This window comes from Danio rerio, chromosome 6, assembly GCF_052040795.2.
Source record: "Danio rerio strain M-AB ecotype USA chromosome 6, GRCz13ab, whole genome shotgun sequence".
Lineage (NCBI taxonomy): Eukaryota > Metazoa > Chordata > Actinopteri > Cypriniformes > Danionidae > Danio > Danio rerio.
Window position 1 is genome coordinate 56,788,595 of NC_141026.1, and position 18,906 is coordinate 56,807,500.

An 18,906-nucleotide genomic window follows, 5' to 3' on the forward strand; every position below is an offset into this window, starting at 1 on the left:
TTTATTTCGGCAAGAATAAAAGCAGTTTTTAATTTTTTTAAAGCCACTTTGAGGTCAAAATTATTATAATTTTTTTGTCGCCTTGCCTTGCCTTTAAATTGCACTTTAAGCTTTAAGCTGTCAAATAATTTTTATTAACATCATAGCAATGATAAAATAAATCAGTTTTTAGAGATGAGTTATTAAAAATATTATGTTTAGAAATGTAATGGAAAAAAAACATATTCTCTCCGTTAAACAGAAAGTGGGGAAAAAAATTATAATTCAGGGGTGTTAATAATTCTGACTTCAACTGTATGCGCATATATCCTCATATAGGTTCTTTCCATGTGGGGTATATGACTTATTTTTTCACTTTCTTTTACTTTTCACTTCTTTTCTCTCTAATAGTTTTAATGTCATAATTGTAACTTTTTTCTGTCATATTATGACTTTTATGTTAGAATTCAGTACGCTTTATGTCAACATTTTTTTTATCTAAATAAAAATATTGCTTATAAATTATTTCCATTTTAACAGTATATTTTGAATATTGTATGTATTTTGTATGAAATTATCATTGCCTCTATAGACAATATTCTAAGTTTTAGACCTGACCAGCCTGAATCAATGCAGATTTTTTATTTACAGAAGATAAAAACTCACCCTCTTGCTTTCTGGATGAAAAAGCAAAAAAAAAAAAAAAAGGAGGATTATTTACATAAATGCTTGATTGATCAAGCTCCGGATAAACTTGCATGCATATTCATATGAAAATCATCTTTAACAACTTACTCATACTCAACGCCCTCTGACATGTTTAGATGATGACCTGCTTCATACATACAGTATTTTACAAAGGAATCAGTCAGCTTTTACAGCAATTACCACTTAAAAACATCATGCTTACGCTGGAGACATGCAGATGATGGTCTTACCTGGTTTTGGCTCAGACAGATGGTGTTATTTTCCACTGTGTTTCTGAAGGCTGTTTGCTGTTGAAGCCGAAACCCACTGATATATAAGTTATCTGAAGATCACATGACACTATATGTGGCGTTTTATAAGCTGCCAATACACAAACATGCACACGTGAACACATACATGAACAATAGTCGAAGACATTCTCTGTAGTGGTGCATTGTGTTTATTAATAGATCGGCTGACAACTGTGTGTGTGTGCTTGTATGATGATTTCAGAGCTTGTTTTGGAGTGATGATACAGGTGAGGACAGAATTATTATTAAAAATATTTAAAAATTTAAAATCCTGTGAAATTCCAATTCTTTTTCAAATTATTTGCCAAGTGCTGTTTAATGGAGCAAGACAAATATCATGAAAACATTCACATTACACAGCATATAGTAATACTTTTCTTCTAGAGAAAGTCCTATTTCTTTTACTTTGGCTTAAAAAAATTTAAAACTGCTAATGTCAATAATATTAGTTCTCTTTAAAAATATATACTTTCTAATTGGCTGCAGAACAACTATTGATTTAATATATTTATGTATATTCATTCAATCATTCATTCATTAATTTTCTTGTCAGCTTAGTCCCTTTATTATTCTGGGGTCGCCACAGCGGAATGAACCGCCAACTTATCCAGCAAGTTTTCACGCAGCGGATGCCCTTCCAGCTGCAACCCATTACTGGGAAAATTTATGTATATTTATTTATTATATTTATTTATTTATTACATTTATTATCTTTTATTTATTTGCTTGCGTAATTAAATTTTTATTTTATTTTTTATAAATTTATTTATTTAATTAAATTTTATTTTTTTACTTTTATTTATTTCTATTTATTTTTTTTATTTTACTTATTTTTTAATTTAATTTAATTTATTTTATTTTATTTTATTTCATTTATTTCCATTAATCTGGGGTTGCCACACTCGAATGTGTGTTCAATTGTGTGTTCATATGTTTTACTCATCTCTGAGAAACATACACTCTTGCATTCATACACATACACTACGGCAAATTTAGCCTTTTCAATTCATTTACTTACTTGTTTGTTTATTTATTTAAATTTTATTTATTTATTTAATTTATGTGACTTATTTAATTAATTTATTTTATTTCTTTTTCTTATAAATTTTTTGTTACGCAACTTTTTTTTATCTTAAATTAGTTTGTGATTTAAAAAAAAAAAGAAAATAAAAACTAAACAAAAATATATTTGCTACGGAATATCTGCAATGTAATGTACCTTGTTTTTTTTTTCAAAAACACAATAAAATTTATTTGTTTCTAAAACTATTATGCTTAGAAATGTGTTGCAAAAATTCTCTCCAGAGCACTTGTGACCTAAAAAAATTAATAAGATTTCACATGCTGGGCTAAAATTTCTGTCCTCAACTGTATATAATATTGAATTAAATTACATTTAGGTGGGAATAATATTTGTCTTTTGGATGTAATCATTACAAAATAGGTAAAATATTACTGGTAGAAACCCACAAGACCAATAAGGCAGCGATTACAGCCTCAAGTCTTTTTGAATTTGATGCCACAAGCTTGACACACCTGTCTTTGGGATTTTTTGCCTATTCCTCTTTGCAGTACCTCTCAAGCTCTATAAGGTTAGATGGGAAGCACCAGTGTACATCCATTTTCCGATCTCTCCAGAGATGTTTAATAGGATTTAGATCTGGGCTCTGGCTGAGCCGCTCAAGTACATTACCCGAGTTGTTGTGAAGCCACTCCATTGATATTTTGGCAGGTTTTATTCAGGATGTATCTGCTGTATTATCTCCTTCTATCCTGACTAGTTCTCCAGTTCCTGCTGCTGAAAAACATCCCTACAGCATGATGCTATTGGCCAGGTGATGAGCGTTGCCTGGTTTTCTCCAAACGTAACACCTGGAGTTCACTTTAAAGAGTTCAATTTTAGTCTCTTCAAACCAAAGAATTTTGTTTCTCATGGTCTGAGAGTCCTTCAGATGCCCTCTGGCAATTTCCAGGCGTGGAGTGGCCTCCGTCTGGCCAATCTACCATACAGGCCTGATTGGTGGATTGCTGCACAGATGGTTATCCTTCTGTAAAGTTCACCTCTCTTCACAGAAGAACGCTGGAGCTCAGACTGACTGAACAATTCAAAACTTCACGGCAAAGGCTGTGAATACTGATGTACATGTGATTTTTCAGGTTTTTTATTTTTAATAAATTTGCAACAATTTCAAAAACTCTTTTTCACCTTGTCATTATGGGGTATTGTGTGTAGAATGTTAAGGAAATAAATGAATTTAATCCGTTTTGGAATAAGGCTGTAACATAAAAACAATGTGGAAAAAGTGAAGTGCTATCAATACTTTCCAGATGCACAGTAGTTTTAATTATTGGCATTAAAACAATACAAAACTGTTCGAACTTCTGTAATGACTTCTATTGGCTATTTTTTTTTTCTTTTTTTTCTCAGCATTCTTCAGATTATATAAATTGTTTGTGTTCAACAACAACAATACACAAAAAGAAATTCATGAATGTTTATAATCACATAAATGTCAAAAATTGTAGGGACATTTTCATTTTTGTGTGAACTATCCCTTTAAATATGATCAAAATGTTGCTAAAAAGCATTATCATGAGCGTTCGTGTTTAATGTTTTATAAATGTTGCAACTTGCTTAGATGTTTGCAAAATAGTAAGATGGAATGTTCCTTAATCTCAGATGTCAGGGGATGTTTTCAGAATGTTCTGGCAAGGTTCTCTTAAAGTTTTGTGTAAACATTCCCTCAGTAACAGAATGTTCATTATAAGCAATGTGGTCTTTAATAATGTTTTCGAAAAATATTTAATCATTGTTCATGGATATTTTTTTGTCTGAAAATATTTAGTAGCTGGGCTAGTGGTTAGCACAATCTCCTTCAGCAAGACAGTCGCTGGTTCAGTTCCCGGCTGAGTCAGTTGGCATTTCTGTGTGGAGTTTGCATGTTCTTCCAGTGTTATTGTGGGTTTCCTCCAGATGCTCCGGTTTCTGCCACTGTCCAAACACATGCGCTATAGGTGAATTGAATAAACTAAATTGGTCGTAGTGTGCGAATGTGAAAGTGTATGAGTGTTTCCCAGTGCTGGGTTGCAGCTAGAAGGGCAACCACTGTGTAAGACAGATGCTGTATGTGTCTGTGGTTCATGAAAATCCAGTAAAACCGATCATTCCGAAATTGTCTATTGATATTTTCCATAGCTGCATATTATTCAAACATCTTTTACAGTCACTATTTATCATAATTAGTCATAAAAGTTTATTGAATCAAGTTTTTTACACTTTTACTTTTGAAATCTGTCTGTGCAGAACTCATAAACACTCATAAACGCTGACCTGTGGCTCACTTCTGCTGCTGTCTGAAGGGTCACAGGGAGTTTATCATGATGACATTCTCTAATCCGCCATATTCAGTGAGTAACTGTACTGTCTGTAATGAGTAATATGAGCCGCTGGTAAATCTCTGCTTTTCTTCACTGCGCTGGATCTTTCTTTGATTTCAGAAGGCTCAGATAATGACAGACGTGCAATTATACACTTCAAAAGCAGATATTATAAGAAAACTCTTTTAAATTAGGTTTATTTTCATGTTTTTTTTTTTTATTTAATGCTTTTTTTCAAAATTCTTAGCCCTCTTTTTGAAGAATACTTTTTCAACATATTTCTAAACATAATAGCTTTAATAACTCATTTCTAATAACTGGTTTCTGTTACCATAAAGACTGGTTTCTGTTACCAACCACCGTTGCCATAAAGACAGCACATAATATTTGAGTAGATAATTTTCAAGATACTAGTATTCAGCTTAAAGTGGCATTCAAAAGCTTAACTAGGTTAATTAGGCAAGTAAGGGTAATAAGGCAAGTCACTGTATAACAGTTGTTCTAAAATATTTCTTAAGGGGGATAATAATATTGACTTTAATACAGTTTTTAAAAATAAAAACGGAATAACTGTATGAATACTAAATTAAATTAAAGGGCATTTATAAGGTGGTGTGATATTTGCTCAATGGTTTCTTAATGTTTTTATTATTATTAATTTTATTTGTTAAATTAGTTATGCCAATACCTTGCCATCACAAAATGCAGTTAAAACAGTATAATTGTGAAATATTATTGCAAACTGATTTTTTTTAGTATTTAGATATTAGATATTTAGTATTTATTATATTATTGTTTATATTATTGTGTGTATATATATATATATATATATATATATATATATATATATATATATATATATATGAGCAATATCACACGAGTAGCAGTGCGATATGTTAAGTATATATATATATATATATATATATATATATATATATATATATATATATATATATACACACACACACACACACACACACACACACACACACACATATATATATATATATATATATATATATATACACACACACACACACACACACACACACACACATATATATATATATATATATATATATATATATATATATATACTTAACATATCGCTCTGCTACTCGTGTGATATTGCTCATAAATGCACTCTAAAGTAGTTCCGGCAGGTTTTGAGCACAACACAATTTCATATCACTACACTGAAAAATGTCAGTAATTTTACAGCAACATTCAGAAATCACACCAAAAAAACAACAACAACAGAAAGCTTTGAATGAGATGTGTAAAAACCTAATCCAACACACAGGAGCAGTTTAAAGACAAAACCTGACAAATGAATAAAATACAACATCTAATTGACCTGAACATTAAATTCACGTCACTAATTTAGGTGTGCCTTATTTTCTATGTAAAATTCAATGGCTCATTATGCTCTTTCTTACCTAATCTTCCCAGTGTTTTGAATGAAAGTGTAAATCGATATTTACGATATTTAATATAAAAAAACACAACATAAATATCTAAATGTTAGATAGCATTGCTAGAGTTGAGACGTATTGGTATTGTCATATGAAGGCTCTCTTCTTGTCCTCACTTGCCTGTTCAAGGGGAAAAAACACTCTGAATTCAGGTTATTTTCCAAATCGATTAATAAAAGACAGACAAATGAAAAGACTCAGTACAATGAATCAACGAATGCAGAATTTAACCAGGATGAAAACACTATTCAGATGGTTAATCCTGAGGAAACTTCAGCACTAGAATAAAACCGCATTATGTTACAGTCAATACCGGGGTAAAGTGAAGGACAGAAAGGCTAATCATAGTCTGCCTGTGAGTCATGAATGTGCAACAACTTTCTCCAGTGGAAAATAGGGAGAGTCGGTCGATTAGGAGTCAGATGTTTGACCTTTTTTAAACCCTGACCTCACTTTTTTGTGAGCAATATTTATCTTAACTGGTATTTAGCTGTTTTGGATGAATAGTTTTGGCTTTGATGTTATCCCACAATCAATTATTTTACATTCACTCTACTTTCTTTTTGTGTAGCTTATTCTCACATCTTTACAAAAGCAGTATTTAAAGTAAAGTAGACTATTTTAAGTATAATAACAATGTTTTGATGTGGTATATTAGTACTTTCTCCATTCTATTAGGGACTATTGAACACTTTTTACTTCATGATAGTGTGCTTTTAAGAATACCTTAACGGTAAACTTTAAGTACACAACTAAATTTTTTGTTTGTCTACCATTATAAGGCAGTTTGGACACTGGTATTTTTATTCATTTTATTCATTTCACAAGTACATTTTGAAGTATTCTTTCAGTGAGTTTTAGTATAATTGTATAATGTAAAAAACTTCTTGCTATCTTTAGTTTTACCGAATGAACTCTTCTAGTCATCCCAACTTGCATCAATCAAACTTACTAAAAATATAAAGTAAAACTTTGTATGACTTAAAAAAAAGCCAAAACCTGAGCAATTAATTAAAATACGTTTATAAATTAATTTTGTTTTGACTTTTTGTCTTAATTTTTTTTTACAGTGTTTTCCCTTATCATACTTGGTTTACTATTTACATATTATCTATAATCTTTGCTATAATTATACTACTGTATATATACTACATTTTTTATTTAGGTATGATTCTTATAACATGAAAAATACCTTTAACTGGACTTGGATTTGTGCATGTATTAGTAATTAAAATATGTTTATAAAGGTGGTTCATTCCGCTGGGACTGAGCCGAAGGAAAATAAATGATTGAATGTTTATAAAACCTAAAAAGTATAGTATAGAAAGCATAACTTCAAGCCATATGAACTTAGAATGTTTATAATAATATTGATTTGTACATGTATTAATGATTGACATAGGCTATATTGAAAAAAAGTAAAGTAGTAAGCATAACTACCAGCCATATGGGTCACACATTTCTCTCAAGGTTTCTTCACTCTCGCCAATTGGTGAAGTTTTTTTTTCCCTCTCCGCTGTCGCCACTAGCTTGCATGGTTTGGGATCGGTAGAACTATGCATTGATGGATTTGCTGTTCAGTGTTCAGGCCCTCAATAGTGACTAATAAACCCCACTGAACTGAGCTGAGCTGAACTTAAAAACTTAATACTGAACTAAACTGTTTCAATTTACTATGATCTTTTTTGTGAAGCTGCTTTGACACAATCTACATTTGTAATAAACGCTATACAAATAAAGGTGAATTAAATTGAATTTAACTTTATTTTAATGGTCTGTTTGTTAAATTTAAGTTACAGCACATCTACATGCCAACTAATTATCATTAGGTTATAAGTAGACTGTTAGTGTTAGGGTTAGTGTAAGTTGACATGTACTTGCAAAGTTTCTTATAGTCAGTTGAATGTCTGTTGAAGGAATAATACTCAAATGGGCCATCAAAATAAAGTGTTACCAATCTTATAATCTAAAAATAAAGTAGTAAGCATGAAGCAATATAAATTTAGAGCATAATAATATTGATTTGTACCCTTATTAATAATTAATGTATATTTATAAAGCTAAAAAATAAAGTAGTAAGCATAACTACAAGCAATTTGCATTTAAAAAATGTATAATAATTAATCTTGATTAAAACGTTTTCTATGTCACAGTATTTTTAACATATTTCTGAGAAGCACATTAAAATTATGCTAGCGTTTAGTTTAAGAAGTTTACTAATCGCACCTCTTTATTGTATGAGTGGTTCTGGATGCTTCAAATAAGTCCTGCAGTTTATAAAACAAAGACTTTTGATAGGCTGTACATTAATTGTGTAGTAGACACTGCCCTCTAGCAACCGAAAAGAGTATGACCACCGGTTTCTTCATCGCCTGCTGGTTTTATTTCCTAGTGCTCAAACTAAAAATACAATATTAAATGCACATCTGTAACACTTTGAGAAAATATAATCACTTTAAATCACTTAAGTTGTTTTCCAGAACATACACTGTAAAAAAAATGCAGGGTTCCACAAACTTCCTTGTTGTCCTAACACAAATAGATTAAGTTACTTCATCATTGTTACACATTTAAGTTGATTGAACATAAAACAATTAAGTTGTCCTCAAAAAAACCTTAAAAATCGAGTTGTTTTAGCTCATTTTAATTAAGTAGTTTGAACAAGCAGTAATAATAATTTTTTTAAATGTCGGCAGTTTGCTCTGCATCATGTTATTAGCGTTCTTAGCTGTTATAAATTCAGTGTTAACTAGGTCTCAAACTGCTGGGTCTCGATTTGCGCCCCCCACCCCCCTCCCTCTGATCTGCAACTGACGTCAAAAATATAACGAGCTTCGGCCCAACAAAACATATACTTTTGAATCACCATCATTGTTGTGCAGTTGCATACTGTATACACTTGTGGTTTTGACCTACTTCCAAATGTATATTTTAAAAATATTTTTAATTCATTCATTCTTTCATTTTCTTTTCGGCTTAGTCTCTTTATTAATCCTGGGTCACCACAGCAGAATAACCCGCCAACTTATCCAGCACGTTTTTACGTAGCGGATGCCCTTCCAGCCGCAACCCATCCCTGGGAAACATCCACACACACATTCTCACACACACTCATACACTACGGATAATTTAGCCTACCCAATTCACCTGTACCGCATGTCTTTGGACTGTGGGGGAAACCAGAGCACCCGGAGGAAACCCACACAAACGCAGGGAGAACATGCAAACTCCACACAGAAACGCCAACTGAGCCGAGGCTCGTTTTTTTTATTTAATTGATTTTATTTATTTATTTATTTTTAATGAAGACACAGTTTACAGTGTATTTGCTTATCATTATAAGTATTCATCATTTTATTAGTCACTAAACTGCTATAATAATAACTTATTTAACTCTTACTAAACTGCTTAGGCCTCCATTTTCCAGAACATTCTTCAGAATGTAGACTTTTTTTTGTGTGTGTGTGTGTGTGTGTGAAGACAGTTTATTTGAGACACTGCTTGCAGCAGAGCCACTTAAGCTCCAGCAAGGGGGAGCTTGAGCTCCAACTCCTCCTCCTATAAGCTGTTTTAATGCGTACACTCACCCCAACCCACAGTGTGACATCACATGTAGAAAAAGCGCAAGGAAGGAGGAGCTAGAGCTTAAGCTCCCCCTTTCTGGAGCTCAGCTCTGCCCAAATGGCTCTGCAGTGAGTACCACTTGGTTTATTTGCTTATCATTTATATGTATTAATCATTTTATTAGTGACTAAACTCCTGTAAGATTATTATTCTCATACTAAACTGCTTATCAAATATTTGACTGTAGAGGAGGATACAGTACAAACATTCACATGAAATGACAAATGGATTTACAGTAATGACTTTTTTCTTCTGATGAACCTTATCACTACCTTATATTTTTATTAGTGCATTGGATTTCCAGTTAATTTGCTTTATCATTGCTTTTTCCCCAAAACATTATCAGCTTTAGACATTAATAATCATGTGTAGTGCAGACAGAACAAACATTCACATGAAATGGCGAATATCTGCAGATTACACAATTTATTGACAGTACAACCAACACTAATAGTGTAACGTGAACTTAAAAAGGCCTACTTTTTTGTAGTTTACTGAACACACTGGCAAATATCTTTGTATTTAAAGAAAGTATGTATATGTGTTTCTATATCTTATATGGATTTGAGGCACTTGAACAAAGGTGGATAAATGACTTTCGATATTAGATAATGCATTTTGAATTAGCATTGTCTCCGTTTTTTTCTTCATCCTTCTCTGGTTTCCTGTGAAAAGATAAGAAATTCCTTGTTTTGTTCTGCATCTACAACCAAATTTCACATGAAGAAACCTTAGTAAATAAAGTTTTGAGCATATGCTAGTATTCATTTGCATACTCGCAGGTGCTGATTTTGATCAGATGTTTATTGTGCTGCATCAAACATTTTCTTCCTTCCTTCCATTCCAGACATGGCCTCCACATTCTTCCTCCAGTCACTGACCTCCACCGTCTTTTCCTATAAAGAAATACACATATATAGCGTAATTGGGAAAATAAATGACAAAAGTAAGGCACACAAACAGTGCAAAATAAAGAGCTGATAATAACCCTTCAGTGTCTGCATGGTACATATATGTATAGGATGCATTCTTTCTTAAAGGGACAGTTCACTTTAAACATTTAAATTCTGATTTCACATTCAATTCTCTTCAGGTTTCAGGTTTGATGTTCTATCTTCTGTCGAACACAAAAGAAGATATTTTATAGAAAGCTGAAAAACTGTAACAATTGACTTCCATAAAATTTGTTTTTATCTTGAAAAGTTAAGGTAACACAAATCAATGAGGAAACTGATTACAACAAACCATTTAAGTTCAAATGTAGATGCAATGTAACAATTGGACCATCAAAATAAAGTGTGACCGATTTTTGTTCTTCTGTCAAACACAAAAGAAGTTACTTTAAAGAAAGCTGAAAAACTGTAACCATTGACTTCCATAATATTTGTTTTTATCCTACTATATCTTACTATTTGGTGTGTTCCATGTGTTTGTGTTTTCCACAGTTGCCGAGAGAGCTAAACGTGCTGCAATTTAATAAAACACGTGCAATTCCAAAAAAAAACAACAACAGCAAATTAAGAAAAGATCTTCATCTGTTCGACAGCACACTTGCTGCAAATCCTCATACACGTAAAAAATAGCTTCATTGTATTGTTGTAATGTTGTTGGGTGATCTTTGAAAGGTGTGGGTTTTTTGTGTATTTTAACATCCTGATTCCCATGTCTTTTATTAAAAAAAGTGTCCCCTTGAAACATTTCCGTAGTGTTTCCATTTTATTTTCAAGTGTTGTGAGAACATGTGAATCCTTTACTTGATTTGTTTGCATTGTGAGGATTTGCAACATGTGTGCTGTCAACCCGATGAAGATCTTTTCTTAATTTGCTGGTGTTTTTTTTGTAATCGCATGTTAAAACACAGCATGTTAAGCTCTCTCAGCCACCGTAGTTTTCCCATGTGTAGTGTTTGTTATGTCATGTGATTCCTTTGTTCCATTTTCCCGCCATTTGTTAATATTTAATAGTTCCACCTGTGTCTCACACCTGTTTGTTATCAGGTCAATCTTGTTATTTAAACCCCTAAGCACTATCAGTTTATCTTCTGGTATTGTATTGTAACCATTCCTCTGTGTGACTATGGATCAGTTCTTGATGTAAGTGTTGGTGTAAATAAATGTATGCGTTTGGCTGAATCTTTTTTACAGCGAAAGTGCAACTGTGACACTATGGAAGTCAGTGGATTCAGGTTTTCAACTTTTCAAAGTATCTTCATTAGGGTTTAATAGAAGAAAGAAACTCGTAAAGATTTGGAAACGCTTGAGGGAGAGTAAATCGTGATTTAACATTTCAGATAAACTATACCCTTTAAGTGGAGGACCGAATGATTGCTGCAATATTGTTGTCAACATGAAATGATTTACATTTCAATGGATCACTGTAATCAATTGCAATCTAATGACCATTTATTTACATGAATGTGCCACTAGACGAGCCACAGAGGATAGATTTTTACCCCCTAATATGCTAATAATGTTTTTCTTAAATGTGTTTAGGGCTGAAAAATGATGACATTTCTTACAACCATCATTTAGTCAGAATGGCTTTTTATTTACTTTTAAGTTATGGCACATCTGGGAATTTGGTTTAAGTGGACTATGTATGGAAATTAATTGTAGAAAAAAAAATAAGGTTACATGTTTTATTGAAGTTATTAAAAAGTGTGAAGTTGGCATGTATTGTAATGCGTGCACAGTAAAATCCTCTGAGTAAAATTTACTCCGTTTAAATAGTATTTGGTCCCTCTCTAAATCGAGTTAAAGTTACTCAAGTTAATGAGACAATGAAAGGATTAAGTGGGTGATGACTGAGGACTGATAATGAAAATCTGCTGCTAATAAACAAACACAGAAGAGAAACTGACTTCAGTCCCAGCCTTAGATGAAATCAGCTCAAATATAATACATTGAATCTCTCAAAATCTCAGCAGAAGATTAACTCGATCAATAAGCAACTCTATAAACAGCAGCTTACTTATTACTGACCTGTTTGCCTTATAGGGACCAAATACTCTCTGAACCCAGTAAATTTTACTCTGTGTGAATGCATTAAATTTTCTTATGCATGCATTACATTTTTCTTTTGCATTGAACAATGTATTTTAAATATTGTTGACCCCAAAACGGGGTCTAATGGGCCCACAAGCAGTCTGCGACCTCAAATATACAGATTATAATTTTTTAGCCAATCAAGTCTGTTTAATTATTAAACTTAAATAATAATAATAATCTAATAAAATACATTTATAATAATAAAACAAACATATTAGCTTAATATTTTCTCAAATATATATTTATATATGATATACAACTAAATATTTAAGTAATATTTACTGTCTTTAAGTATATATACTGTAGGAGAGACTTGTTTTGTTAACCCAAAAAGTGGCTATAATTGGGTTTGAACTGTAAACCATAAAAGTAATTTCATGTCAAGTTTTTATTCACCATATACTCTCAAAAACATTCAGATAACTGTAAATTTGATTATTAAATGTGTTAATTTATTTTAAATAATGTTATTTTATTATATTTATATATTTTTTTATTTGTTTTTACTTTTATTTTTTATTTATTTACTTATTTATTTTGACAAATTCTGCACAGATATAGCAAAAAATGTCAGCAGATTCTGTCTGGCTCTGCTAATGGGCATCAGAATAAATTAAAATGATATTTAAATAAACAGATTAACTCTGCCTTATTAGCCGAGATAGACCCTCAGCTCACCTTCTCTGTGTCTTCCTTCTTGACAGATTTAAGGTTTGCTCTGAGGTCCATGGACACCTTGTGTTTGGAGCCCAGCAGGGAGCGCAGGATGGCGTCGGCCGACACCCGGACTCTCCTCAGGGTGGGGCGTTTGAATTTACCCCTCAGATCCAGGACTTTGATGTTCAGATCCTTAATCTGCAACAGGTTTGTTTACATGCTTCATCATTCACCAGTTTCTGTTGAGCAATTCGAGTCTGATGTAAATCTGTTACATAACTGCATTCTAACGAGCATTCCAAACTGATGAGCTTAATTTGGGAAGAACTGAAGAACTTTCTTAAATTGGAAACCTTTATTAAGGTCTTTGTGTCTAGATTGGGCTGTTGCAATTCTCTGTATTCAGGAGTTTCTCATGCTTCAATTGTCTGCCTGCGGCTGGTTCAAAAGGGTTTAAAATTTTGCTAGAGTTTCACCAGTTTGATCATCCCCTCACTGGTTCCCAGTCCAATTTAGGATCCCAGTACAAGCTCTTGTTATTTATTTTTAAAGGTTTGAATGGTCTTGCATTGGTGAGCTCTTCAGTAGGCACAACAGTTTCAGTTAGTTGTTTCCAAGACTTGATTAAAATCAAAAGGAGTCCGGACATTTCTGTTGCAGCCCCTTGGCTGTGGAATGGTTTGTCTTTATGTATCAGTTCTACTCTTGTCTTGGTGCTTTTAAATCTAATTCAAAAAGTCGTCTTCTGTCTCTTGCATTTGATTGTATTTAGATTTTGTTTACATGTACAAGTATAGATTTTGTGTGTCGATTGATTTGTAAACCATCTTGGCCAACATTTGTTGTTTTCAAATGTGCTATATAAAGCAAACAAACACTCATACCCTGAAAAAAAAATCATAAGATCTACTAGATTTTTTTTTAAAGGTACTGTTTGCAAACAATTTATATGGGCTGAAATTAAACAAGCAAATTAAATGTAATAATCGTCAAGTTTTTGTTTGTTTTAATTCAGCCCATATAAATTGTTTGCAACCCAGTCTACTTGAAAACAATAGGGTATATGCAGAGCTAGTGTTTCTTCCCATACTGATAAACTTCAGTTAATGTGTTTTTTTTTTCCATTTTATATGGTTCCTTTTACAGCAGTGTTGCAATGTAATTAAAATACAATCAGTTAAATAGACTTTGGCATTCATTAAGTTGCTCAAGTGTAAAATGAAACGAAAAGCCGTTTACTCCCTCAGGATTAGCAGGCTAGCGCAGAAACACCATTGAATATAATAGGGGGAATAAATGTTCATATTTTAAAGACATGGCGGGGGAACATGTAGTCTGATACAGTGCTTCTTGTACAATCGGAGACTCACTTTATATCAGATATCACTCAGCCAATGGAGATCGCTGACTTTTAAAGAAAACAGACCTTAAACGCGCCGATTTTGTAATTAACCCAGGTTACTGACAAACTAAAAGTCCTTTAGCATACTTCCGCATATACCCTACTTAGTAAATCCAATAAATATTTTTTTTCAGTGATGTGATAACTAAAACACGTTTCAATTAAAATTAATTTTTTTTTCATAAAACGCCACCACATGCAAATTAGTCTGAATTTGTGTACTATAAACTTATAATATGTTCCAATTCAATTCAACGTATTTATAAAGCACTTTAAAACAACACAGTTGACCAAAGTGCTGACAACAAAGAGTAAAACAAACTTTAAAATACAAATAAATTAACATAAAATGTCAACATCTCACGCTGTGCTTGAAGCCAAATTGAACAGGTGGGTTTTAAGAAGAGATTTAAAAACAGTAATGGAAGAGCCTTGTCTAATGTACAACGGCAGCTCATTCCACAATTTTGGTGCAGCCACAGCAAAAGCCCGATCCCCTCTGAGCTTTTGACTGGTCCTGGGCACACCCATGAGGAGCTGGTCGGTTGACCTGAACGAACGAGAAGGTGTGTAAGGACAGAGAAGCTCAGAGAGGTAAAGGGGTCTAGTACTATTTAGACACTTAAAAAGAAGTAAAAGTAACTTAAAATGGATCCTGAAATGCACGGGCAGCAAGTGAAGAGAAGATAAAATCGGGGTGATGTGCTCGTATTTGCATGTGCCAGTTAAATACGTGCAGCTGCATTCTGAACCAGTTGCAGTTGAGTGATCGAAGACTGACTCACCCCAAAATAAAGGGCATTGCAATAGTCCAAGCGAGAGGTTATAAAAGCATGGATCACTGTTTCAAAGTGCTTGTGTGATAAAACATGCTTAATTTTGGCTAGTTGTCTTAATTGAAAGAAGCTAGAGCGAACAACAGACCAAATCTGGCTTTCAAGCTTTAGTTCAGGATCCATTTTAAAACCCAAGTTCACAATCTCTGGCTTACAGAAAGTTTCGAGATTATTTAGGTGTACAGAATGAGCGACGTTGGAACTGGCGCCAAACACCATCACTTTGGTCTTAGAATAATTCAAATGGAGAAAATTCAGTGCAATCCAAGATTTAATATCCTTTAAACATGAGTCCAGTGCATTTAGAGGAAGGTCATCTGTCCTTTTAAGGGGAACATAAATAATTCCATAATGTCATAGCCCTATAATTTTATGGTATTGGTGCATAAAAATCACATGTGTGTCTGCACTGTAAAAAAATAATCTGATCAATAAGTCATGACTTGTTTCTTTAATTGTAATGTATTAAACTAAATTAATCATGGTCCAGCTTAATTTTATGAGTGACACTCATAAAATTAATGTATTAAGTTAGCTTAATATAAATTCAAATGACTCATAAGGTTAATTTGATTCCGCTTAAAAAACTGAGGGAAATATGTTATTAATATGTTAATATGTTTTTTGTTTGAACGCAGCTTTTTAATAATAATAATAATAATAATAATAATAATAATAATAATAATTATATAGCGCCTTTCCTAATAGGTGCACATTATTGCATTATCAAAATCAGAAAAGTTAAGGTTATTAGTTACCATAATTTTATCAGTCACTGGTAACTTTAACTAGCAATAATAGCTTTTAACAGTTAAATTTATTATATAAGCATAGTTAACCTGCAGTTATATAGTATATACAGTAGGTGATATGTGTGTACATGTTAAATGAAGTGTGTCTGTGTATTAAGTGTGTGTTCCTAGTATGCTCACTCCACCTATTGGCGATGATGCTTGCTACACTGCTCAACATTTTGACAAACTTTTACAATCAGGCTGTATATCATTGATTTGGAGCCAGTAGATTATTCAGCCAATTCTAAACACATTTGCTAAGTCTATATGACCGTGTTTTATAGCCATATTTTTCATATTTCGATTTTTTTTTTTTTTTTTTTTTTTTTTTTTTAGTTTCATCTTTTTTTAAAGTCTGTGTGAATTGTAAGCTGCTGACACTTTTATTTCAGTATGATTTCTTTCTTTCTGTTAAAAGTTTGTGGTTAAGAATATTGTGGCTGAAGCCATCAAACTGGTGTCAACAAAGAAGCACCACCACTCCAAACGCAGTGATTACCAAAACAAACTGTAGATTAACTCACAGATTAATTGTTCACTTAAAGTCTAAGTTTATGTGTGCAAGCAAAATAAACATTGTAAAGTTTGATTTGCCTTTAAAAAAAAACAAATTCAATTATAGGAAAAATACCTACAGTATAAAACCAAAGTTGGTGAACAAGTGTACCAATGTAGTAAATGTTTCATATAGCATTTTTTAAATTGAATATGAGGCACATTATTCCTATTGTCGGGTAATAAGTGATTTTTAATTTTCCTTGACACCTGATGCATTGTTGATAGCATATATTGTATAAATGGTTAAACCGTTGCTTTACTTCTCTTGTGTTGTGAAGTACTTTCGCCTCAATGTCGTATCGCTCTTCATCCACCACATCGATTTTAGCATGTAGTTCTCGACACAGCTCCTGTAAGAGAGAACAGATACAGTACCAGACAAAGTTAATGATGTAAAAATCAAATAGAAAATTGACAGTATCAGAGGGTAATGTACTGACATTTTGAAGTGGACAGATTGGTAAATAATAGCACTTTTGGGATAATTGCCAAAAATATTGTCCCATTTTACATCTCCCATTAGATCACCCTAATGAAGTCATGTTTTGCAGAATTGTGTAGATGCACAATATAGTGCTGTATTTTAAAACACTAGCCATGTTAATAGGCTTTTTGTAATGTGATGTCTATTTATATAGCGCACTTATCGTGTATGACCATGCACCCAAAGTGCTTCACAATCATTGTCTCTCCACACCACACCACCACCACCACCATCAGTGTGCAGAATCCACTTGGATGATGCGATGGCAGCCACAGGACAACGACTCCAGCGCGCTCACCATACACCAGCTATAGGGGGAGTGGAGAGACAGTAATGCGGCCAATTCGGTGAATGGAGATGATTGGGAGGCCATGATGGGTAAGTGTCGATAGAGGGAATTTGGTTACACCCCTACTCTTTACGAGAAGTGCAATGACCACAGAGAGTCAGGAAATCAGTTTAACATCTCACCCGAAAGACAGCGCTCACTGACAGTATAGAGTCCCCTTCACTATACTGGGGCATTAGGACTCAAACAGACCACAGGTTGAGCGCCCCCTGCTGGCCTCACTAACACTTCTTCCAACAGCAACCTAGTTTTTCTATGTGGTCTCCCATCCAGGATCTGACCAGTCTCAGCCCTGCTTAGCTTCAGTGAGTGACCAGTCTTGGGCTGCAGGGTGATATGGCTGTGGCCATATTTTTAACCTTTTCACCTACTTTTCAAATGCCTTACTCTTATTTTTTTGTGTCTTCATTAATTACTTATCCAAAGAGCACTGACATATTACCCCTGAAGCACTTTTTGTTTGATTTTGAATTTATATATAAATACCTTTATTGAATTGTAGAACTTTGAAACTATAATAAAGAATAAAAAAAAATTTATATATAAATAAATCTGTAAAATAGGAAAAAGTACCATAACTTACAACATTAACCCAAATAATATATCACTTCAAACTATTAAAAATGTCAATAAAAGTCACTTTTTCCAACTTTTCAACACCAACATTTGTTAATGTATATATTATATATTAATATATTAATAGATCAAAGTTATACACTGCATATCAAAAGCAGAAATAAATGAAAAAACATGGTTAAAAAATACAGACAACTGTTAATATAGGGAAAATTTACAGCCAGGGGTTGTCCAAAAATTAGTTAATTACCTGATACTGCGTTAGTGAATGAATGTAATGTGCATTTACAGTATTCACCTTATTCTCAGCTGGCAAGTGGTCGCTGCCATTTGAATCTTTTTGTCTCGCGACTTCCGTCACATTCACTTCCATTCATTTTTTGACGTTAACAACTGCTCGTTACGCTGCTTGATGTTGCAATTTAATATTTTCTTATTATATTATGCTACTTGGTCTGTGTAGTCATGCAAACATTTGTTTGTTGAGCAAGTAGTTTGACCATTTTCTGTCGTTTATTATTCCTAGTCATTCCTCCCATAGGCGACTGAATCGGAAGTTCTAAGACAATCGCGAAAACAGGCGCACTTCCGCATTTTAGAATAAGGTCAATACAGCGCATTTATTGTGTATGACCATACCCACAAATTGCTTCACAATCATGATGTTCAAATGAGAATTGAGAAAATTCATATAGATGGCAGCAGTTTTGAAAACCCCCATGTTTATGTAGATGTGAACCTGGCCTGAG

General features: G+C 33.0%; 4 protein-coding genes across 15 annotated transcripts in view; 1 reads left to right on the forward strand and 3 right to left on the reverse strand.

The window, feature by feature from the left end:
* tnnt2b (troponin T type 2b (cardiac)) overlaps positions 1-1,146 on the reverse strand; it is a 35,268-nt gene extending 34,122 nt beyond the window's left edge. For 2 of the 7 annotated variants that reach the window (XM_087258257.1, XM_087258256.1), the window contains exons 1-2: positions 918-1,096; positions 768-811 (exon numbers count right to left, since the gene is read on the reverse strand). The gene's annotated coding sequence lies outside the window, so the exon portion shown is untranslated. Of the gene's footprint in view, positions 1-767; positions 812-917 lie in introns of all 7 variants that reach the window. The other 5 variants (XM_087258259.1, XM_087258254.1, XM_087258260.1 and 2 more) reach the window with 5 other exon arrangements.
* The window catches only part of slc12a5a (solute carrier family 12 member 5a), a 2,560,186-nt gene that overhangs the window by 746,201 nt on the left and 1,795,079 nt on the right, over positions 1-18,906 (reverse strand). The gene's annotated exons all lie outside the window — the stretch shown is intronic.
* The window catches only part of tnni1b (troponin I type 1b (skeletal, slow)), a 22,291-nt gene continuing 13,246 nt past the window's right edge, over positions 9,862-18,906 (reverse strand). For 2 of the 3 annotated variants that reach the window (XM_087255527.1, XM_087255528.1), the window contains 4 exons: positions 17,009-17,098; positions 13,180-13,356; positions 10,231-10,350; positions 9,862-10,119 (listed from right to left, as the gene is read on the reverse strand). In XM_087255527.1, coding sequence (XP_087111653.1) covers positions 10,258-10,350; positions 13,180-13,356; positions 17,009-17,098 — 360 coding nt within the window. In that variant the 3' untranslated portion in view covers positions 9,862-10,119; positions 10,231-10,257. 3 annotated transcript variants of the gene reach the window in all.
* nav1b (neuron navigator 1b) overlaps positions 13,196-18,906 on the forward strand; it is a 947,042-nt gene continuing 941,331 nt past the window's right edge. For 2 of the 4 annotated variants that reach the window (XM_087258108.1, XM_087258109.1), the window contains exon 1: positions 13,196-13,365. The gene's annotated coding sequence lies outside the window, so the exon portion shown is untranslated. The remainder of the gene's footprint in view (positions 13,366-18,906) is intronic. The other 2 variants (XM_087258110.1, XM_087258107.1) reach the window with 1 other exon arrangement.